At 48.4% G+C, this 23,337-nt stretch overlaps 2 protein-coding genes across 6 annotated transcripts; one reads left to right on the top strand and one right to left on the bottom strand.

The window, feature by feature from the left end:
* Positions 1 to 14,671: 14,671 nt before the first annotated feature.
* LOC120701164 (serine/threonine-protein phosphatase 7 long form homolog) lies at positions 14,672 to 16,915 on the bottom strand. The gene is made up of 7 exons (XM_039985306.1): positions 16,174 to 16,915; positions 15,942 to 16,076; positions 15,647 to 15,855; positions 15,260 to 15,557; positions 15,040 to 15,138; positions 14,778 to 14,941; positions 14,672 to 14,708 (listed from the first exon to the last, which is right to left on the bottom strand). The coding sequence occupies exons 1-7, from the start codon at positions 16,219 to 16,221 to the stop codon at positions 14,672 to 14,674; spliced, it is 990 nt and encodes a 329-aa protein (XP_039841240.1). The 5' UTR covers positions 16,222 to 16,915.
* Positions 16,916 to 18,554: 1,639 nt separating this feature from the next.
* On the top strand, positions 18,555 to 23,319 carry LOC120700242 (casein kinase 1-like protein HD16). 5 transcript variants are annotated; one of them, XM_039984466.1, is made up of 17 exons: positions 18,555 to 18,680; positions 18,750 to 18,833; positions 19,037 to 19,168; positions 19,240 to 19,436; positions 19,535 to 19,604; positions 19,711 to 19,766; positions 19,868 to 19,939; positions 20,022 to 20,116; positions 20,265 to 20,331; positions 20,421 to 20,550; positions 20,679 to 20,897; positions 20,998 to 21,122; positions 21,493 to 21,667; positions 21,740 to 21,830; positions 22,220 to 22,377; positions 22,740 to 22,928; positions 23,014 to 23,319. In XM_039984466.1, the coding sequence occupies exons 3-17, from the start codon at positions 19,079 to 19,081 to the stop codon at positions 23,071 to 23,073; spliced, it is 1,794 nt and encodes a 597-aa protein (XP_039840400.1). In that variant the 5' UTR covers positions 18,555 to 18,680; positions 18,750 to 18,833; positions 19,037 to 19,078; the 3' UTR covers positions 23,074 to 23,319. The 5 variants fall into 5 exon arrangements, with proteins under 5 accessions (XP_039840400.1, XP_039840399.1, XP_039840398.1 ...); XM_039984465.1 differs by having other exon boundaries at positions 18,750 to 19,168; XM_039984468.1 differs by having other exon boundaries at positions 18,618 to 18,833; positions 23,014 to 23,318.
* Positions 23,320 to 23,337: the final 18 nt, after the last annotated feature.

Here is a 23,337-nt window from a genome sequence, read left to right as displayed (position 1 = left end):
TTCGAGCTCATTTTATTTTATGTTTATGTTTGCTTATGTTGTTTGTCGGTTGTGCTGTTTCTGCCGCGTACGACGAAGTAGAACCGATTCCAGAAGAGAAACCAGAGGAGCCGGGAGATCAGGAAACCGCCGCCGCCGCCGCGTACGAAAGCGAAAGCAAGTCTCATCGATCCTTTATGTTGACCATGATTGATCCTAAGTGAGATTAAATAAAACTTGATAGACATAGGGATGGCATGAGATGAAACACTAAGAGAATGAGAGAAACCACTGAATGAAGCCATGTTGCATGTTGATTTACTGCCAGACCTGCATGTTATCAGATCTTGTTAAATGATGAAACTGGGTTGGTAATGAGATCATGGCAGTATGGGATGTGTTGGTGCATGCGCTACCGTGGTGGTAGACATGCGACCGAGCTCTGTCGTGGTGACATCTCGGGTTTGGTTGGTTATGGTTGTGGCTGAACGATGAACCTTAAGGACCGTGTGTTGTGGTGCCATCTCACCTAACCTACTTTCAGTACGACCACATGAGTTTTGTAACACCCTAATTTAAATTTCAATATTTAATAATAAATTTAATTGGATTTAATTAAATTTCTAAGGTTTATTGTGTTTAGACTTGCATTTAATCTAATTTTGATTCGCAAGTAATTAGAATTTATCATAGGGTTAAACTGTGTTGTTGCATTCATGCTGGAGCATCTCTTTCTTTTGTTTGTTTGGTTAGAGTTTGAATTCAAATTTATTTGAATTCATTTGGCTTGAGTTGAGTTAGGAATAGAATAGAGGAAGAAATAGAAAGGAACCCTTTACCCAAACCCTTGCAGCCCGGTCCAGAACAAACCCAGCTCAGAACTCTCGGCCCAGCCCAAACCGGCCCAACCCACTCCCTTTCCTTTCATCCCGCGTGGCCCAGCAAATCCCGGTTCGGCCCAGCTCTTCCTCGCGCTCGGCCCAGCCTGCTTCTTTTCCTTTCTCATCTCGTTCTCTCCCGCGTCCCGTCAGCCCAGAGCGCCCCCTTCCCTTCCCGCGTGAACCACCGCTCAGGCTCGGCGCGTGACACCCCGCACTCGACCCTGGCAGCCCACTCGTCAGCGACCGCCAAGGAACCCAGCTCTACCCCGCACGCTCAGCTGGGCCTGCCTGTCGGCGTGACCCGCCGTGGACAACGGCGCCCTCCCTTTCCCGCTCGGCCTGCCGCACGCGCTCGCCCCACCCGCTCGCGCGCGGCCTGCTAGCGCCCCAACCCCTCCCACCCGCGCTCGCTGACAGCCATGGCCTGCCTGTCATCCCCCACCTTCCTTCCTCCCCGCGCGCACAACGCCCCACCGAGATACCCGGCCGGGAATCACGCCGGACTTCCATCCTGGGCGCGCACGCCAAGGACGCTCCGCCGCCCTATAAGTACCGCCCGCGGCCCTCCGCACCTCATCCCCCACGCTAGCGCTGCCCCTAACCCTAGCGCCACCGCCCTCGCCTTGCTCCGCCGCGTAGGGGCTCTGCGCCGCCATGGAGTCGCTGCTCCGCCACGCCCCGGACTCCGCAGAGCTGCGCAGCAGCCGCTTCCGTTGCGTAGGATCGCCTCCGGATTCGCTTCCCCGACCATGGACCACGCCTGCGCCGGATTTATCACCGGAGCGCCGCCTCGGTGAGTATGCTCCCCACTGCAATTACTCGCCGCCGGCGCATCTCCGGCCCGCCTGACCCCTGGACCACCTTCACAGCTCGACAGCGCATCGTCCCGTAGGGAAAAGAGGCCCGGAGGAGCACGCCGTCATCCCCATCACCGAGCACTGCCCGTGCACCGCCGCAGGCCACCGTCGATAGCTGCCCCTGCACGGCTTCCCCGAGCGACCTGCACCTTGGTGAGCACTTCTTGGCCCCTTCACTTTTTGCACACGCTGTAGAGGCGTATAGGCCACTCTAGTGGTCAGAACACCGTCGCCGGTGAGACCCGCCATGGCCTAACACCGCCCCGCCGCCGCACACGACTTCCCGAGCCCTAATCCCCTTACCTGAGTGTCCAGGTGGTTTACGCATGCCATTCTCGTGCTCCACGGCCAAACTTCGATCCAAACGGAGCTCTGTAGCGCCTGTTTCGCCAGCTCTGGCCGAGCGCCGCCGTGGAGCTCTGCTCCGGCGACCTTCCGCCGCCGCCCCGCGCTCCCTTCACCCCGGGCCGCCCGATCTGTAGACAACGGCCTAGATTAGATCAGCCCATCAAACTCGAGCCGCCAGATCGAGATCTAACGGCCTTGAACCGAAGATACCGGTTCGGCCTATACTTTTTGCAAAAGAGACCCCAGGTTTCCCTAGTTTCAACCCGCGGTCCAGCTTTATTCAAAACTAATTCCAGTTAGGTCCTGTTTTTATCGTTTTAGCCCCTGAGTTCCTTTAAATTAGTACTCGCCATCCTTGGCTGCCGATTTAGCGAGTTAGACCCTAGAACTACCCTTTAATTATATTTTAGTCCTCGGTTTTGCCCAGAAACCCCCTGGAACTCCAGTTTTCTTACAAATAGGTCCTTGGAACTTGTTTTTGGCCTAGATTTTACGTTTTAGCTCCGTTTTAGGCGTTCTTTATGTCCACGGGATCGTTGTAACGCGTAGAATAGTTTTAGCCTAGTTTAGTGTGCTGTTTTTATGTATTGATGTACTGTTTCTTAACTTTTGTTAGTGTTTGCTTGTATGCTTATTGTTGTGTTTTGTGTTTGGCCATGTGTTCGTGAGTAGACGTTGATCCATCTGAGGAGCCCCAGTACCAGTACCCGGAGCAGCATTCATCTTCAGAGCAGTTTGAGCAGGAGGAGAACTTTGAGGAAGGCAAGTATAACATGAACACCACCTATCACCTTTAATTACAATTTCATACTGCATTTTAATACTGTATGCCTATAAGGACTTTCCTAGCCACTTTATATCCTTTATATATATCCTTTGGGTTGTATTTTGGTTAGTTGTGCTAGGTGCCGTGCTATAACACACTTGGTCCTTTTAAATTAATTTGATTAATGGTATATGCAACTTAATTTTGAGAGTGGCCCGTTTGAGGGGCTCACGTCTCGTTAAAATTGGTTTTTGTTAGAAACATGGTTTAGGGGGCCAACACGGTGCTTACTGCTGGGTTGGCCACCCTCCATAAGGACCGGTTCATAGAGTGACAACCTAGGACAACAGCGCTACCACAAGACTGGAATGGGACGGTCTTGGCGTAATAATTAGGTCTTTTTGGTTTGGAATAACTTACCTGCGGGGCAAGGGTGGTAAGCTTCTATGTCCCTCGTACTGAGTGGCCTCGTTTGTGGTATTCTTGACGCCCACTAGACCTGCTCCATAGTCGCCGATCCAACCCTCGCGGTTATTCCTTACCAACGAGATTCTTTGTAAAGGCCTCGTAGTGAGTTTGCTAGTCATCTCACCTAAGGAAGTGTGATGAACAACTAGCGTAGCTCACGACTTGTGGGTAAAGATGTGCAACCTCTGCAGAGTGTAAAACTGGTATACTAGCCGTGCTCACGGTCATGAGCGGCCCAGATCCTCCTTTTGATTAGTGGGGTTATCTCCTTCCGACGAGGGGGGTGCCTCTCAGGGTTACCTTGGTGGTTTCGGTTTGGTTCTCAGTAGTAACATGTTTAATTTTGATTAATTACTATGTAACTGGGTTTATGGTAATTCATCCACTTGTAGTAAATAGCTTTAATAAAATTTTGCCAAGACTTAAAAGCTAATGCAGTCAGTCAGCCAACCTTAGAGCCTCATAGTGTGTGTTATACTTGTTGAGTACAAGTTGTGTACTCACTCTTGCCTACTCTACTCTTTTTCCTCTTGGGGATACTCTACTGCTGCTCAGTTCCTGCCGACGCGAGGGAGTTCGCTCAATGCTACCAGGACTACGAGGACTTCTAGGCGTTCATCTCCCAGTCGACGTCCCTGTGGCGCCCTGCTCAGCTTCGAAGAGTTTTTATCGTATCTGTACTTCACTTCCGCTGTATCAGACATTTTCATCATTAATGTAATAAATAACATTCGTATTCGCTTTATTATATCTTTTTACGTGGTATGTGCTATGATACACTGTTCATTCTGTTGTATATACGTGTGACTTGACTCTGGCACGTATATGATTGCTCGGTTTATGTCCTTTTATAAACCGGGTGTTACAGAGTGGTATCAGAGCCGTATCGACTGTAGGACGAAAGCTTAGATAGAACTGGTCGAGTTTTAGAACTTCTTCTCTCCAATCCTTGCATGCTGAAACTATTTTACTATTATACCCCTTGAATTCCAGGCCTTTTACTCGTCTTGCCTTGATTTCTCTCTCTAAAGAATAGTTTTCATAGATTTTGGCCTGAATCAGTCATCTGACCACCATGAGTATCAGCTAGGTGACCCTTTTATAATAATACGATAACACGTTCTGCGACGCGTTGTGCTAGTCGAGTCGTGTGTTAAACTCGGCTAAGTTGTGAAATTTGTATGCTTGTTATTATGCTACATGTTTGATTTGGATTTTTGGTTGATTGCATAGTTTAGTAGTTAAATTTGTTTAATGAAAATCAGTTTTAAGTTAAAGTTAAATTAATTAATAAAATGAGTTAGATCGTTGGGGGTAAAACAATCCACTCTATCCTCTCTACCTTATCATGCCTTGAGGTTCCCCGGTCTTGGTTGTTGAGAAGAAGGATAATACGAAGAGGATATGATATCCAGTGATTCACTGGCAAGGACGTCACCGACGAGGACGTCGGTTTCTGTAAGGGGGTAGGGATGTGACACCCCGACCTACAGATAGTACAGAAGAATTTGAGAATCTCTCAGATGAGACAGAAGAGTTATGCTATAGTTCCTTTTTCCCGGATTTATGTAACATCTATCTGGAGTTTTTCTCTCTTCCTTGACCTTACCAATCTGTGTTTCCTCTTTGCCCCAGCTCAGATGTCGGCAGAACAAAAAGACCTTGGAGATAGTGCAATGGATGATGGTGAGAAAACTTGCCCGTGTTGCCAATTCTATGGCGTTCCTTGTCGTCAAGTTCGTGCGACTGAAGATGAAGCCACAACTAGGAGGAACCAGAGGTTGTTCTCCGGTACAAAGAGGAAGAGGTCTCATCAAGAGTAGCTAGCAGAGGATTCCCTTTTCCTTGACTCCCCATCGGTTGATGAGCTACAGACCATCCAGAAGAGAAAGGATCCTAAGTGCTCTAGAGATACACAGGTCGAGAATCAAGCTCTCCATGATTATGTGGATGGGTTGACTATCACTATGAATGTGATTCAGCCATGCGGTCGCAAGGAGTCCAAAGAGCAAGCAGCATAAATGATGCGAGATGTGATGTTAAGTTCACAGGGAGGTCAACCAAGTAGTGTCATTCACCTCCACCGCAAGTGCTACAAATGCGGACAAAACGGCCATTATGCTAAAAGTTGTCCACAGAAGCACCTTTCACCGGCTCCACGACAGGCAGGACAGCAGGGGCGCCCAGCCCAACCTAGGGCGCCACGACAGGGGAAGGTGAACCACGTGACGGCCGAGTCAGCGGCCGAGGCTCCTAACGTGGTTATTGGTACGTTCATGGTCAACTCTCATCCAGCTACAGTGCTTTTCGATACTGGTGCTACGCCTTCCTTTATTTCACAGTCTTTTGTCGAGCACCATGGTATTCGTACTAGCACATTAAAGAAGTGCATGTTAGTATCTTCACCTGGAAGACAATTGAGGTCTCATATCTCCTGCCCCAGAGTCAGTGTTTCCATAGGGAGAGTAAAGTTCAGTACAAATCTGATGGTGATAGACACCAAGGGTATTGATGTGATTCTGGGAATGGATACTCTTGCCAAGTGGGGAGTTAGAATTGATTGTGCTCAGCGGTCAGTTCACTTGTTAGCATCTAATGGCCAAGAGGTGACAGTCAGTGCTACAGAGCCTTCTGGTTTTCTTCATCAGATGGAGGCAAGACCCACGGATGGTATTCGCGTGGTGTCTGAATTTCCGGATGTCTTTTCGGAGGACTTGTCAGAAGAAGGAAGAGGAGTTGATGAAGACATATCCTGATCCCTTTGCTAGCCAGCCTAGAATCTCGGGACGAGATTCCTGTAAGGGGGTAGGATTTGTAACACCCTAATTTAAATTTCAATATTTAATAATAAATTTAATTGGCTTTAATTAAATTTCTAAGGTTTATTGTGTTTAGACTTGCATTTAATCTAATTTTGATTCGCAAGTAATTAGAATTTATCATTGGGTTAAACTGTGTTGTTGCATTCATGCTGGAGCATCTCTTTCTTTTGTTTGTTTGGTTAGAGTTTGAATTCAAATTTATTTGAATTCATTTGGCTTGAGTTGAGTTAGGAATAGAATAGAGGAAGAAATAGAAAGGAACCCTTTACCCAAACCCTTGCAGCCCGGTCCAGAACAAACCCAGCTTAGAACTCTCGGCCCAGCCCAAACCGGCCCAACCCACTCCCTTTCCTTTCAACCCACCGGGCCCAGCAAATCCCGGTCTGGCCCAGCTCTTCCCCGCGCTCGGCCCAGCCTACTTCTTTTCCTTTCTCAGCTCGCTCTCTCCCGCGCCTGTCAGCCCAGAGCGCCCCCTTCCCTTCCCGCGTGAACCACCGCTCAGGCTCGGCGCATGACTCCCCGCACTCGACCCTGGCAGCCCACCCGTCAGCGACCGCCAAGGAACCCAGCTCTACCCCGCATGCTCAGCTGGGCCTACCTGTCGACGCGACCTGCCGTGGACAACGGCGCCCTCCCTTTCCCGCTCGACCTGCCGCACGCGCTCGCCCCACCCGCTCGCGCGCGGCCCGCTAGCGCCCCAACCCCTCTCAACCGCGCTCGCTGACAGCCATGGCCCGCCTGTCATCCCTCACCTTCCTTCGTCCCCCGCGCGCGCAACGCCCCACCGAGATACCCGGCCGGGAATCACGCCGGACTTCCATCCTGGGCGCGCATGCCAAGGATGCTCCACCGCCCTATAAGTACCGCCCGCGGCCCTCCGCACCTCATCCCCCACGCTAGCACCGCCCCTAACCCTAGCGCCACTGCCCTCGCCTTGCTCCGCCGCACCCTAGCCCCACCGGAGCCGCGCAGAAGCCTCGCCTCGACTCCAGGGGCATCACCGTAGCCACTGCCCCGACCCGAAGCCCTTCACGCACCGGAATTTCCCCAGAACGCCGCCGCGGGTAAATCTACCCGCTGCCACAATTGCTCGCCGCCGGTGGCCATTGGCCCGCCCTGACCCACCTTCCAACCTCGCAGCACGACACCGCATCGATTCACGAGATCCAGGAGCACGAGAACGGCATGCGTAAACCACCTGGACACTTAGGTAAGGGGATTAGGGCTCGGGACGTCGTGCGCGGCGGCGGGGCGGTGTTAGGCCATGGCGGGTCTCGCCGGCGACGGTGTTCTGACCACTAGAGTGGCCTATACGCCTCTACAGCGTGCGCAAAAAGTGAAGGGGCCAAGAAGTGCTCACCAAGGTGCAGGTCGCTCGGGGAAGCCGTGCAGGGGCAGCTATCGACGGTGGCCTGCGTTTGCATGGGCAAACCTTAGTCTAATCCCACTGGCTAACTTGATAGTCGTCCGGGGTGGATATATTTTGGGGTGATACCTGGATTGGTCAAGACCCCGGGGTTTGTGGGCGACTAGTCGGGGTTGAGCCATGGCTGGGTGTCGGCTATGACGGAGCCGTCTCTGGACGGTGAAGTGCGTGTGGGTAAAGCGTACAACCTCTGCAGAGTGTACAATCCATTCGAATGGTCCATGTCCTCGGTTTGGACAGGTTGCGGTGTGGACATCTCAACTAGATGTGCTACCTAGCCCCTGAGATGGATGACTGTTTGGGTTACCTTTAATACTACATTTGTTATTTATTCTAGTTGAATAATGGACCTTCGCATATTAATCTGTAACTCCCTCCCCGTAAGGGTGAGGTGAGACTTGCTGAGTACTTTCGTACTCAACCCTTGTTGATCTTTTTTTTTTCAGAAGATCCTGACTTTGTGCTTGAAGATTACGAGTAGATCGTGTCCGCACCCAAGCTGATCGAGTGGAGCCAAGATGGATGAAGAGCTAGTCCTGCATGTTGCTATGCTAGTTGTTATCCTATGGTTTTTCTGTGTAGCTTTGTGTTGTCACTTTACTCCTCGTGTACGTATTAAATAAAGCTCTGTATGACTCTGGACTCCACTTGATGTAACATGTATTATGCCGGAGACCTTATTCGGTAATTAATACATGGTTTAGCCTTGATCTTCGGGTCGGGGCGCTTCAGGAAGCCACGCGGCTCCGTGCGCGTGCCCGCACCTGCGGACACGTGGCGGCTCCGGACCTGCCCAGGCGGGGTGTCGAATAGTGTAACACCCGGTTTATAAAAGAACATAAACCGAGCAACCATATACGTGCCAGGATCAAGTCACACGTATATACAACAGAATGAACAGTATATCATAGCACATATCACGTAAAAAGGTATAATAAAGCGAATACGAATGTTATTTATTACATTAATGACAAAATGTCTGATACAGCGGAAGCGAAGTACAAAATACGATAAAGCTCTCCGAAGCTGAAGCAGGGCGCCACAGGGACGTCGACTGGGAGACGAAGCACCTAGAAGTCCTCGTAATCCTGGTAGCGCTGGACGAACTCCCTCGCGTCGGCAGGAACTGAGCAGCAGTAGCGAAGCCAAGAGGAAAAAGTAGAGAAGAGGCAAGAGTGAGTACACAACTTGTACTCAACAAGTATAACACAAACTATGAGGCTCTAGGCTGGCTGACTCAACTGCATTAGCTTTTAAGTGTTGGCAAAATTTTATTAAAGCTATTTACTACGAGTTGATGAATTACCATTGACCCAGTTACATAGTAATTAATCAGAATTAATTACACTACTACTGAGAACCATACCAAGAACCAAGCCACCAAGGTAACCCCGAGAAGCACCTCCCTCGTCGGAAGGAGATAACTTCACTAATCAAAAGGAGGATCTGGGCCGCTCATAACCGTGAGCACGGCTAGTATACCAGTTTTACACTATGCAGAGGTTGCACATCTTTACCCACAAGTCGTGAGCTACGCCGGTTGTTCATCACACTTCCTTAGGTGAGATGGCCAGCGACTCACTACGAGGCCTTTAAAAAGAATCTCGTTGGTAAGGCGTAACCGCGAGAGTTAGGTCGGCGACGATGGGGCCCACCTCCGGGGGTACAAGCACAGGAGCGCAATCCAAGCACAGACCAAGCCGGAGGAGCAGGGACCATTGAAGCTTACTACTCTTGCCCCGCAGGTAAGTTACTCCAAACCAAAAAGATCTAATTATTACGCCAAGTCTATCCCATTCTAGCCTTGTGGTAGCGCTGTTGTCCCAGGTTGTCGCTCTATGAACCGGTCCTTATGGAGAGTGGCCAACCAAGCACTAAGCACCGTGCTGGCCCCCTAAACCATGTTTCTAAAAAAACATCTTTTAACGAGAAGTGAGCCACTCAAGCCACACAGAGTGCCACTCTCAGAATTAAATTCAAGTAAACCATTAATCAAATTAATTAAAAAGGACCAGAGTGTGTTGTAGCGCAGCAACCTAGCACAACTAACCAAAATGCAACCCGAGGATATATGTAAAGGATAATAAGTGGCTAGGAAATCCTTAAAGGCATACAGTATTAAAATGCAGTATGAAATTGTATTTAAAGATGATAGGTTGTTCATGTTATACTTGCCTTCCTCGTACTGCTCCTGCTGCTGCTCAAAGTGCTCGGAAAGCTGCTGCTCCGGGTACTGGTACTGGGGCTCCTCAACTGGATCAGCGTCTACTCACGAACACATGGCCAAAACAATGCACAGAAATAAGCATACAAGCAAACACTAACAAAAACTAAGAAACAATACATCAATACATAAAAACAGCGCACAAAACTACTCTAGAACTATTCTACGCATTACAACGATCGCGTGGATATAAAGAACGCTAAAAACGGAGCTGAAACGCGTATTCTAGGCTAAAAACTAGTTCTAGGGGCTTATTTGTAAGAAAACTGAAGTTCCAGGGGGTTTTCTGCTAAAACCGAGGGCCTAGACGTAATTAACAGAAAGATCCGTGGGATGATGCACAAAAAGACCCTATCAGGACGGCGGGTTCTATTACTGGAAAGCTTAGGGGCTAAAGTGATAAAAACAGGACCTAACTGAGATTATTTTTGAATAAAGGTGGACTGCGGGTTGATATAAAGAAAACCGAGGGGCTCTTTAACAAAAACGCCAGGCGAACCGGTACATTTGGATCCAGGCCGTTGGATCTCGATCTGGTGGTCCAGATCGGATCGGGTTGGGTTCTAATCGCAGGCGTACATCCCTGATCGGATGGCCAGGGTTGAACGCGACTGACGGCGGCGGCGGGACTCGCCGGGGTTCCTCTCCCGCGGCGGGGGATCGCCGGCGTAAGCCGAAATCGACGCTCAGGGTCTCGATTCGACGCGGGTTAGTGTCTAGGATGGACTACGCGTCATGCGTAGTCCACCTGGGACCTTGGCGGGCCTCTGGGAGGTCCGTGGCGGTGAGAGCAAGGACGGCGGCGGCTCTGCACGGCGGCTCTCGCCGGCGAGCGGTGCCCTGGCAGTTCCAGGGGCTATGACCCATCCAAGATAGCGCCAAAGCAACAGGGAGGGGTTGGGGATTCTTACCGAGGCTTGGGATGGTCGGCGGCGTGATGCAGCGGGGATGGCGGCGAGCTCCGGCAGTGGTTCGCGAAACGGGGCTCGGGAACGGCTGCTGGGGTGGTCCTCCGGGCCTGCTGAATGGACGTCGAGGTCCGTGCGAGCCCTGTGTAAGTGGTCCAGGGGTCAGGGAGCTGCGGAGGTCGCCGGCGGCGGCAATTGCCGGGAAATCCGTTTACCTGCGGGGGCGGTCTCCGGCGCAAAATCCGGGCGCGCAGGGGTCGAAGCCGTGGATGGTGGCCGCGGGGACACTACTGGCACCAAGGCGGAGCTCCTGCGGCGGATTCGATAGCGGAGGGGGCCTGGGCATGCGGCGAGGCGGCGCGTGGCCACGGCGGTGCCGTGCTCTGCTCTCACGGAGCGAGGGGAGAGGCGGCTAGGGTTGGCGGCTGCGGATGGGGGAGCAGGGGGGCCGCAGGGGCAATTAAAGGGGCCGGCGGGGATCCTGGGGGTGCGCACCGTGGAGGGCGCGGCGCGATCTCCGGCGAGGAGAGCGGGTTTCGTTGGCGCAGAGGAGAGGGGGGAGGTGACGAGGCTGCCAGGTGGGGCCGGTGTGCCAGCGAGAGGAGGGCGCTCGCGGTTGCTGGCGTGCGGGTGGGAGCGGGCCAAGCGCGCACGCGGGCCGCGTGTGGCGTTCCGGGCCGAAGTGTGGGCCGTGCGGGAGAGGTGGGAGCGGCGCTGGGCTGGCCATGGGCCGCCTGAGGTCGGGCCGGGGAGGAGTGGGCATGGGCTGTTGGGTTGGGCTGGGGTTTTGGGTTTAGCTAGGTTTTGGGTTTTGCCACTCTATTTCTCTTACTTTTCTAAATCTAATTCAAACAAGTTTGAATTCAAATATGAATTTGAATTCAAAGCACCATCAAATAAAAGTATGCACCAGCATGAATGCAACACAAAATTTTAAACTTAGTCAAATTTTAATTACTTGTGAAACAAAATTTAATTAAATGCCATACTAAACACAATAAACCTTAGAAAATTAAATAAAGCCAATTAAATTTATTAATAAATGCTGAAATTTAAATTAGGGTGTTACAAATAGTAGCTGGGGATCCGGGACCCGGTGGGGGTCCGGTACTCCCTGGGAGGTCCGGGGCCCCCAGCTGTTTTGGCTGAGGGCTACCTCCCCCGGGACACGTGGCGCCACCGGACCTTCCCCAAGCGGGAAGCGGGTCCGGGTCATTTCCCTGGAGAGTTGGGCTCCGGACCATAGGGGTCCGGCTGCTCGGCCGTTAGTGCGTAGCTAAGGATAACTACGAGACTCTTGCCTAGACACAGTAAGAGGGGGTATCCCAGTCCTGGGGTACCGACAAGGATATTTGTCTGAATATTTGTCCTTACAGATACGAGGAGGATAAAATACGGCAACAAATTAAGAAGATAGAAATGACTATATAGTCCCACAAGCAGTAAGCAAGGTGATACTGAATCACTGAACTTACTTCCACAAACAAAACCAAATATTTAGACTTCATAGCACACTGATTCAGAAGAAAGGGGTGAAACAAACTAGTGAAATACAACAGCAGGCTTCAGTATTTAATTTCATATTTTTCAAGTGTACAGGTGCTTTACCTAATAGGATTGCTTAGAAATTCGGCTTCTACATGCAGTTCTATTTTTTTTAAACTGTCATGCAGTTCCATTTCTTTTAAAACTGTCATGCAGTTCCATTATACACAATTCCAATAATTAATTTGTGCCAGTTATTCTCCCAACTCAGTTATTTTGTTCTTGGGACTCAGTTATCCTTGTCTGACCACTTAGTTATTCTGGTATGCGGCCTCAGCTATCCCCCCTCCCAGGCGCCTCCTCCAAATCCAAGACTGCGGGGAGGCCACCTCCACCACCTCCTCCACATCGGGCGAATCCGGTACCCCAGATCTGTACATGTATTTCTAATCATCGCATTCTACCTACAATATCATCAGCAAACTCAGATCCACAGGTGAAATTTGTATGTGTTTGCTTTGGTGGAGCCATTCAAATATCAAAGTTCTCACCAAATCCTATGATATTACGGAAGAAGTTCTCCAAGATGATTAGCTGGTTAGGTGGGTGTCTGCCCTGTAGCAACTGTGCGACCCATGTCAGCTGCTTCTCCAGCACCAACCACGACAACCCCGTCGTCACCATCAACTACTATAGCAATACTCCAAGGGAAGGAGAAAGTAGTGGTCATGGTAGCCAGCTGGAAGGAGGAAGCCAAGGTCGCGGTAGCCAGCAAGATGCTTTGCCGGATCTTATATCGATGTAATTGCTGGAAAGGTCTTGTGAGATGGATTTCTGTTGCCTGATCTGTATGCATGTACATCTAGAGTATCGGTTTGCATGCTACAGAGTATGTGATTTGTTATGGGCTTGTTTGGTGATACTTGTGAGCTTGGTGGTGGACTTGGTTTGATTTGTGGACTTGTGATGATATGTGTGTACTATATGTGTGATATGTGGACTTGTTTTGTGATATATGTGATATTTGAGACATTTTTGTGATATATGTGATATTTGAGCGATATATGTGATATGTGAGGTGTTTGATTTGTAGGAGCTGAAACTAAAAACAAAAATAAAATTGAATTTTAGACAGCTTTGCCGAGTGTTTTGCCTAAAACACTGGGCAAACAGGCCCTTTGCTGAGTGTTTTGGCCAAAACACTCGGCAAATTTGGGTGCCGAGTGCCATCACTTTGATTTTTTTATTTTAATCCTCGTGCCGTGGAATTTGGCGTGACTAGTTGGTGCCATTTTGGCCCACGACAAAAACTGGTCGATGTCTGTGTGTGGCATGACTCTTTAACGAGTCACGCCACACCACTTGGTGCGACTCTTAACGCAGTCACGCCGTGGAATTTGGCGTGACTAGTTGGTGCCATTTTGGCCCACGGACTGGTCGATGGGTGTGCGTGGCGCGACTCTTTACTGAGTCACACCACCCCACGTGGCGCGACTCTTAACGCAGTCACGCTGTGGAACTTGGCGTGACTAGTTGGTGCCATTTTGGCCTAAGGCAAAACTGGTCGATGGCTGTGCGTGGTGCGACTCTTTACTGAGTCCCGCCACGCTACTCGGCGCGACTCAGTGAAGAGTCACACCACACGCAACCACTGACCAGATCTGCCGTGGGCATATTTTGTGCCAACTGGTCACGTCAAGTAAAATGGCGCGACTCCTCGATGAACAAACATTTAGTGAAATATTTCACATTCATTAACACAGAAATAACATAAACACATACTCCAATTCATTATCACTTTTTTTCAAAATAAACCACCAAAGTGACTATCCAGAATAAATAGCCACGCTAACAAATGGCTGAACATGTCCAGAATAAAATCTGCTGATAATCTTACAACATTCCACAATAGAAGTTGCAACTAAAATGGCGCGACTCCTCGATGACCCAAGCATCCAGCCGCAATAGCAAAATAGAAGCATCCTCACCAAAGTTGTTCATATCGGAGGTCACTAGCAAAAGATATCAACCACACTAATACAAGAGGTCCAGTGACAAACTAAATTTAGGCAACATTTGATTCAACAGTACATCGATGTTAGCCAACATGTTTCCATCTAAGTTACATAGTTCCATCTACATCTACTCATACTTCACTCGTACCCAACATGCTTGTGGAGGATACCAAGCCTTGTTCAAACATTTCTAGGACCATGCTAGTCATGGGACGGATGTGGGGTGAAAGGTTTCTTGGGACGACGAGGGCGGCCCGGCTTAGTTGCTAGGACGTTAGCGCTCCCGACATCAGTGTGATCCCGTGCTCGTGCCCTTCTCCGCCTCTTTGGTCGTGGAGTATCTTGCGTGGGCTCTGGAGCGTCCGGAATCTGTGAGAAGCCAATCTCATCGTGGCCATAGTCAGGATCTTCACCATCTGAGCTTGATGTCTCCTCAGACTCCTCACTGACGATGTCTTGAGGGGGTCTCTCCTTGCCCCTCCTACGAGGGTTCTAATACTGAGAGCACCGGATCGGCTGCGACGTCCTCCTATTAGAGAGAATTGTTTAACATATATGTAAGTAAAAACAAGCATAAAGTAGTAGAAATGGAAATAACATTGCTAATGTCCCACCTGTAGATGAGGTGCCCAATGAAGTACTCGTGCTTCTTGTACCGCGATGGCGTGACCCGGAAGGTTCACCATCATCGGCCGCTGGTTGTCCTTGTCCCTCTATGCAGTTCAGTTTGAATGCTATTTTTCGGCAACCCCGTCTAAACCTCTACATTGCATTTCAGCACAAAATTCGAAAGACACTAATCATTGAGAACTGAAAACTAAATTCATTAGACATATTAGAGGGAATTATACATATTCTACCTGTAAGAATCCCCTCAGCACGGTGGCCTCATCCGGAGATCCTATTGGCACCCTCAACGCTTGTCCCGCCTCGTTATCAAAACGACTAAGTTGCTGCCCCTGCAAATGCATAGGTCGCACAAGTTATTATGCCATAAAAATTCTACAAACTACTTAACAAGTTAGGTCATAAAGATGTAGGACATTGCAATATTTTCAGGTGTTGTGCACTACAACTTACAATGTAGTCTTCAAAGGGTCCTCGCTCGGGCTGCGTACCCATTCTCGTGTGAGCATCATATTCGGCAAAGACATCTTCGGGGTCCGAAGGTAGATCCTCGATGTGGGTGTTGTCCAATGCAGCCTTGAGCTTTAGCCGTGTGTTTTGCTTCAACCAGTCCAAATATATATTGAATTGGGCCTCACGGTGAACAGGGCCACCATAAACTATGTTGTTGCCTCGACCATTCCAAGCATTCACATATGCAAGGTGCTTCACCTCCCAGTTTTTGGCACCCCGATGCTTCCGTCGATCAGTTCTACATATAATGTATGCAAGAATTAATATAATTGCAAAACATGCAAATATTTTCCATAGAATGAGATTGCAGAAAATAAATAACCATACGCGTGCAACTCATGGCTAGTATTAATATACTCAGGCGGACAAGACTGAAGTATTCCAAATTGGCGCATCACCCGATTTGGAAGGTGGTACTCAACAATGTAATAGCAAATAAGAGGGCAAACTGAGCGCCAGTATTCATTATCCCTCATGCATTGCGGACTAAGATTCATGTTTTGCACCTCCATGCGATTGTATGGTTGCCATTCAACCTAATACGACATGTTCAATATGATTACAACAAATTGAGGACGATATATTACACGAATTGCGGTAGAGGAGGTGGTTATAGACTTACGTGTGCAGCATTTAGGCAATCAAGGGCATTGCTGTAGTCTATGTACCGCCTTCCTGGATTACCGTGCACGGTACCAATATTGTTCCATAACCAACCCACTGTAGCCACAACCTCTCCCTCGTATAATGGCGTAACCTTAGATATAACAATAAATAATGACATTAGTGAATTTTGAAGATTACCCAGACCTAACAATAGCAATGCAAAAGTAATGAACAAATAAAATACTTACTCCATGAGCATAACGCTCCGGCCGGCCAACAGGAAGGCGCTCCCACATCCACAGTTGCAATAGGTAAGCACAACCACCAAGATTTGCACTATCTTTGCTCCGCCTATAAGCATCACACAGCTGACGGTACAACCACCCAAGTGTTGCGTTCCCCCAGCTGAAAGTGGCAATGTTGTCCTAGTCTTGACCAATTAGTTCTAGCCACATCCATAAGATTGTGTTCCCACTCGAATCAGGAAATAGAAACCCGGCGATCAAATGCCATAGCCATGCCCGAGCGAACCTAGCAACCGTCCCGCCATTAGCATCCGCTCCAGGTGGTGTACCAAAATGTTGTGTCAACCAAGCTAAGGTCACTTTCGTAGGCCTCTTATCCTTCGTGTCTTCCGGTGGTTCGGGTGGGTGCACTCCAAACAACAGCTCCACTCGATTATGTCATTCTCATCCACCTAAAAGAAACTATCCCGCTCAATGAATTTGACAAAGACAATCATACAAAAGAGTATCATCCAACTTATTTCTTTTCTTAGCTTTGACTGAAGCTTTTCTTAGCAATATCCCCATTACTCTTTATAGTTCAATTGTTCAACAGATTACAGACAAAGTAATAAAGTGCATCAATAATCAATGATATGGCCAAAATCTTGTACCATATAAATTACAATTATGAACAAACCTTCAGAGGGAGCAGGATCTAGGGGGCGTCGACCTCCAGGCGGGCAGCAGGGGGCGCCGACCTCCAGGGACCAGGCGACCAGTCGGCCTGCAGGGCAGCCGGGGGCGCCGACCTGCAGGGAGCCCGGAGTGGCCGACGAGGTCCTGCAAGGAGGGGGCGAGGGGCAGCATCAGATCTGCAGGCGCCATGGCCGGCGCTTGTAGGCAGGTTAGGGTGCCGGGTGGGGAGGACAAACCGGGGAGGCGTCGCCGGAGGGGAAGGCGAGGGGGAGGAGGTCCACTCCCAGCGGCGGCGGCGGCAGCAAGGCGGCGAGCTCGGAGACCTTCTTCGCGATGGGCTTCGGGGGGGGGCGGACTAGAGCGCGGTGAGGAGGTGTGCCTTGAGCGCGGACTGGCCGGCAGGGGAGAGCTGCGTCCCAGAGGAGGCAGGGGGCGCCGCCGGGCGAAGCCCCCTCCGCGGCGTCCCAGAGGAGGCAGCGGGCGACGGCCAGCGGCTCTAAGGAAAGAAAGGAGACACAAACAGAAAAGAGAAAGGTGGGCTAGGGTTCCTTGTTGGGCCCAATGTGTATCAGGCTGAGTCGCGCCACGGCGCATGGCGCGACTCAGTCGCGCCAATGCATGTGGATCGACCCAGCCTTGCCACGTCAGCTGCCTGGCCGCGAGCGTTCCAGCGTGGCAGCTTAGTCGCGCCAAAGCATGTGGCGCGACTCTTCAGGGAGTCGCGCCACGGAGCTTGGCGCGACCAAAAGGGCTAATTTTTGGAAATTTAGATCTGCATGAGTTATTATTAAAATATTAGATTAAAAAGGATTAAATTAAAAAAAATTCGAGAGAGAGCGGGACCATGCATGAGGAGGGATGGCGAGCGACGGGGCATCGACAAAGATGCCTACCGGATTTTCCGGGATGTCAAAGGAGAAAGCGAGTCCACGACTTTAGCTACTCTGTTGGAAACGAGTTTTAGCTCCCTTTCTCTTTTTTTTTTACCTATTCACGGCGTTTTACGTTAGGAGATGCTCTAAGGAGCCTATATTGTACTCCATCCATTATAAATTATAACCCGTTTGACTCTTTTACCATAAGTTTGGTCACTCCTCTTATTAAAAAAATTATTATGCAAAATATCACTTCTTTTATTATGCCTTGCTTTATTAATACAAATAAAATATAATTTCAAACGGAGGGAGTAAGTTAGAATTGAGGGAATTGTTAGTTGGAGTAAATTTAAAGATCCCCTACAAAATAGTGATAGTTCCCATTTATCATTTGTATGGTCTGATTTGGTTTGGTTTGTATTGCTTCCCGGTGACTATTGTTAGGGCGTATTTAGTTCGCGAAAAAGTTTAAATTTTAGTACTTTAGCACATTTTGTTGTTATTTGACAATTAATTCTTAATCATAAACTAATTAGGTTTAAAAAATTTGTCTCGTATAAAACAGTTATACTGTGTAATTAGTTATTTTTTCAACTACACTTAATGCTCAATGCATATGTTCAAACATCCGATGTGACGGATAATGTAGATTTTTTTTGGAAACTAAACATGGCCCCCTTGTTTTGGCAATGGAACGAGTGGTGATATTTGATATCCGTACGTTCGAATGTAATAAATCGTATATGCACTGAACAGTTGCATTTTCCCCTTGCTCCAATCAAAATGTTGGGCAAGTTGGATTCGAATAACCAACATGACACCGTCGGATGAGTGATATTTTTGGAGATTCGAAGACGGCCTTTCTTTTCTTTGCCTTGTCTGCTCGCTGTGCGCTGTGCTGGGCAGCAGTGCTGTGCAGCCGCATCCGCCCGCCTCCCCCGCAGCGAGCGCATCAGGGTATCCCCAATCCCCAATCCCCTCGCCTCGGGACAGCCCTGCTCATCCTCTCCCTCCTTGGAATCGCAGGCGGAGCCGCAGGGGCAGGGGGCCGAGGCTGGCGGCGCTCCACCAAGTAAAGCAAAGGAGGAATCCCCAGCCCATCCATTGTTTGTGAGTTTGTTATTGCTTTGCTGCCGCTCAAACCTAGAACTCAATTATTGTCGTAGATCGATCGATCGATCCATCCATCCATCCATCCATCCATCCATCGACTAGATTGATATATAGATAGATGCTCCGCCGCGATTGCATGGCGCTGCCGCCGTGCTCCCGCATCCCGCCGTCCTGACCCCAACCACGTCCCCTGTGGGAAGGCGAGCGAAAACCTCAGCCGAACCAACCACCAGAGCAACAGGATGGCCGACAGCGGCGGGCTCAGCGCCAACATCGCCGCCGCCGCCGCCCACGACGACGACGACGCCAACGCCGCACCTTTCCCCGACACCGTCCGTATCTATCGACCCCTCTTCCTGCCCCTTCATGCCTGATGATTCTGATTTGAGGATCCCCTTCCCAGGTCCAGATCGGAGGATCCCCGGAGTACAAGGTCGACAGGAAGCTGGGCAAAGGTGGCTTTGGCCATGTCTTTCTTGGCCGACGCCTAACTGCGGCATGCTCCTCGGCTTCCGCTGCCCAAGAGGTTGCTATCAAATTTGAGCACACTACCAGCAAGGGCTGTAGCTACGGCCCTCCGTATGAATGGCAAGTCTACACGTAAGTCGCTCGCTCATCGACGCGCCTTTCTCTTCCACCACCAACCTCAGACATTGCTAATCAGCTTTCTATGTAATTGCCTTTACCTGATGCATCAGCGCTCTAGGCGGAACGCATGGCGTGCCCAAGGTGCATTATAAAGGCCGCCAGGGTGACTACTATGTCATGGTGCCATTCTTCTCCTTCCATCCTGCCTCCTCCTCCTCCTCCGGCTAATCAGCAATGGATGGATTACCTGCCTTATCACTTCTAATTTATTTGGCTCCTTTTCCAGATTATGGATATGCTGGGGCCTAGCTTGTGGGATTCTTGGAATTCATTAGGCCAATCGTGAGTTCCTCAAGTCTACTAGCTATCCCAGCACTTTACATTCAAATTTTCTTTCTTTTCTCCCCTTCCTGTTTGTAATAACTTGTGCTGAAATCTTCCAGCATGTCATCGGAAATGGTGGCTTGCATTGCCGTGGAGTCCATTTCCATCCTGGAAAGCATGCATTCTAAAGGGTTGGCAGGCATCTTAAGGCTGCCTAAGGGCTATATTTGATTCATCAGGCATATTTTTACGCTTCTGTATTTTTCTTTTCAGATATGTGCATGGAGACGTCAAACCTGAGAACTTTCTTCTGGGTCAGCCTTCAACGCCTCAAGAAAAGAAACTTTATCTTGTGGATCTTGGATTAGGTAAACAAGCCTGTTCCGACCAATATGTTATTGACTTGCATCGTTTTGGTGAAATCACATCCCTTTCTTATTCCAGCTAGACTACTGCTGGTTTATAGCATTCAGTCTTGATCATCTAACTGCTTCTGTGTTAATTTTCATACACCAGCAACAAAGTGGAGAGATTCTGCTAGTGGACAGCATGTTGGTTATGATCAACGTCCCGATGCCTTTAGGTTTGTCACTGTGTTTTATATTCTAAATTTGTCAGCTCATTACGATATTAGTTTTATGCCTGAACTTCTCTTTTTCCTTAATAATCTAGAGGAACAGTAAGATATGCTAGTGTCCATGCACATTTAGGAAGAACCGCTAGCAGAAGAGATGATTTGGAATCACTTGCCTATACATTAGTATTTCTTCATCGGGGCAGGTTGCCATGGCAAGGATACCAGGTATGATAGTATCGAATCTTTACCTTTTCTCCATTCAGATTTCAGAGCCATTTTTCATGAGTAGTCTTGTTTTGATCATTTAACTCTCCCCCCCCCCCCCCTCTCTTTTTGTGGGTCTTCATTTGCAGGGCGATAATAAATCATTTTTGGTGTGCAAGAGAAAGATGAGTACCTCGCCTGAGAGCCTTTGCGGCATATGTCCTCAACCTTTCAAACAGTTTCTTGAGACTGTTGTCAACATGAAGTTTGATGAGGAGCCAAACTATTCCAAGTTGATTTCTTTGTTTGATAGTTTAATTGGACCAAATCCTTCCATCAGACCAATCAATACTGATGGAGCCCAAAAGGTTCGTTTCTGGCATCACATACTTTATTTAAGTGAAATGAACCTAAAAATATGGATGTGGATGGTTATATTCTCTTTTTTGTGGACACTTCACTCTGCAGGTAGGGCAGAAGCGTGCCAGGTTGCTTAATGATGATGATGGCCATGTAAAAAAGAAGATTCGGCTAGGTGCTCCAGCAACACAGTGGATTTCAGTATATAATTCAAGGTCACCTATGAAACAGAGGTTAACATCAATTCTCAAGCTAACTTTTTTCTGTAGTCTGCTACTATGTATATCATATTTCAAGTATCCATGCAGAGTTACATTAGCCTGGTGCACTCTGTGTTGTTCTATATTTTTTTAAAGTTGGTTCTATTTTACTATTTGGATTATGTATATTTTATTTTTAAAAAAATCTGATTCAGCGAAAGGAATCAAACGAAACACTCATGGCGATACTGCATGTAGCTTATAATTTCTATAATATCTTTTGTCGTTTTTTAGATTAATGGATGCACTGCCACCTTTGTGTGTTTTTTCAATATCAGGTGGCGGTGCATCCATTTATGTGTGTTTTTTCAGTATAAAGTCTGATTAAGTTATCCCTTGATAGGTACCACTATAATGTGGCTGACACAAGGTTAGCGCAACATGTGGAGAAAGGAAATGAGGACGGTTTGCTAATAAGTTCAATATCATCATGCGCAAATCTTTGGGCAATCATTATGGATGCAGGAACTGGCTTCACAGCTCAAGTATACGAGCTGTCTCCACACTTTCTTCATAAGGTAGGTCCTTCCCATCTGCACCTCATGTAATTCACTCACTTTCCCTGTCCTCAATTTTCCCACAAAGAACAGGAATGGATTATGGAACAGTGGGATAAAAGCTTCTACATCAGTTCTGTTGCTGGCTCCAACAATGGAAGTTCTCTTGTAGTGATGTCCAAAGGTATTGATATTTTTCTTGTGACATATATCATTACCTTACCTAAATGGGATTTGTTGCTGTTGCTGCATATGTTCATTACATTCCTTTCCCCTTTTTCTGTCTGTACTAGACAGCTGCAGTATATTTGTGATTACTCTATGCTTTTGTAGTTTACCACTACCACCTGAATGAGCCTGAAAAGTAAACCTGAACAAATAGGGAAAGAAAACATCTTGAATGTCTCGCCAGTTGCCTGACAGCAGGATCAGTATCTGCTCTGTCATCTGAATTACCTGTTAATCCCTTGGTCCTTTTCCTGTGTATGCCCTGTCAGAATTGTCACCTTTCATAGATATAGTTATTTAGCTGGTCCCATAAAACAGTATGTTTGTCTATTTGATGTTGGCCAGGCACGCCATATACACAGCAATCGTACAAAGTCAGTGATTCCTTCCCATTTAAATGGATAAACAAAAAGTGGAAGGAAGGTTTTCATGTGACTTCAATGGCTACATCAGGCAGTCGATGGGCTATAGTCATGTCCCGCAGTGCTGGATTTTCTGAGCAGGTGAGATGTTTGCACATATACTGAACTCTATCTACAGAAGACAACATATTACCCTTACCCATATGATTCTCATTTTATTCTGAAGCATTTAAATGTTTGCAAGAAACATAAGCTAACTGTTTCGTGCTAGAGATTTCAATATTTTCTTTCATGCTGCACTATTTGCGTAGGATCGTCAAAAGTGTTTTGAGGGTAATGTGATTTTCTAAGACGTTCACACGCACATCCACTCATGGTTAGGTCTGGTTTTTTATTTGTGGAATAGCCTCGAAGTCGAGGAATGTGCTGCTGAGTAATGATCTAAGATGAAGTTGCATTCTGCCTTTGATCTCAGTGGACTTAAAGCATCGCAACTCCTGCAGGTTGTGGAATTAGACTTTCTGTACCCAAGTGAGGGCATCCATAAACGCTGGGACAACGGCTATCGTATTACCGCAATGGCTGCCACAATGGACCAGTCTGCACTGATCCTAAGCAAGCCAAGGCGTCGCCCAAGAGACGAGACACAAGAGACTCTGCGGACTACACAGTTTCCTAGTCAACATGTCAAGGTAGGACACGAGCTGCGGTATCTCACTTGCTTTAGCCTTATTAGCGTGTTTTTTCTTACTTGTTCCTTTGGCTGTCTCCTCCCAGGAGAAGTGGGCCAAGAACCTCTACCTTGCTGGGATATGCTATGGGCGAACCGTGGCTTAACATCGTCGGTTGCTGACCTAGCTGTTTGTTGATGTATATTTGAGTTTTTACCCTCAGTTACCCGAATCAGATGCAGAGCATGCCTTAGTCCTTGGAAGATGAACTCTGATGTATCTGAACCTTATTGTAGGTCTGGTCTCGAATGTTAATCAGGAAAGTCTAGGGGTACAGACGGACAGAGTAGTCTAGCTTCTACCATCCGTAACGGGCTACTCTGGTCCAATAAAATGAGTCTTTCATGTATCTCTTTTACGTTTTTTTTTT

This window comes from Panicum virgatum, chromosome 3K, assembly GCF_016808335.1.
Source record: "Panicum virgatum strain AP13 chromosome 3K, P.virgatum_v5, whole genome shotgun sequence".
NCBI classification, from domain to species: domain Eukaryota; kingdom Viridiplantae; phylum Streptophyta; class Magnoliopsida; order Poales; family Poaceae; genus Panicum; species Panicum virgatum.
The sequence above is the reverse complement of the archived record's forward strand: the minus strand, read 5'-3'. Positions and strand labels throughout refer to the sequence as shown.

What these genes read in the sequence shown, in the direction of transcription:
- LOC120701164 (XM_039985306.1), bottom strand. Translation starts at nt 16,221, where the DNA reads ATGTGGGAGCGCCTTCCTGTTGGCCGGCCGGAGCGTTATGCTCATGGA. An exon ending in ACTAGCCATGAGTTGCACGC is followed by an intron (nt 15,558 to 15,646) that starts GTATGGTTATTT and finishes CATTATATGTAG; the next exon opens with AACTGATCGACGGAAGCATC. An exon ending in GACCCTTTGAAGACTACATT is followed by an intron (nt 15,139 to 15,259) that starts GTAAGTTGTAGT and finishes ATGCATTTGCAG; the next exon opens with GGGCAGCAACTTAGTCGTTT.
- LOC120700242 (XM_039984466.1), top strand. Translation starts at nt 19,079, where the DNA reads ATGGCCGACAGCGGCGGGCTCAGCGCCAACATCGCCGCCGCCGCCGCC. An exon ending in CCGCACCTTTCCCCGACACC is followed by an intron (nt 19,169 to 19,239) that starts GTCCGTATCTAT and finishes TCCCCTTCCCAG; the next exon opens with GTCCAGATCGGAGGATCCCC. An exon ending in CAACGTCCCGATGCCTTTAG is followed by an intron (nt 20,332 to 20,420) that starts GTTTGTCACTGT and finishes TTAATAATCTAG; the next exon opens with AGGAACAGTAAGATATGCTA.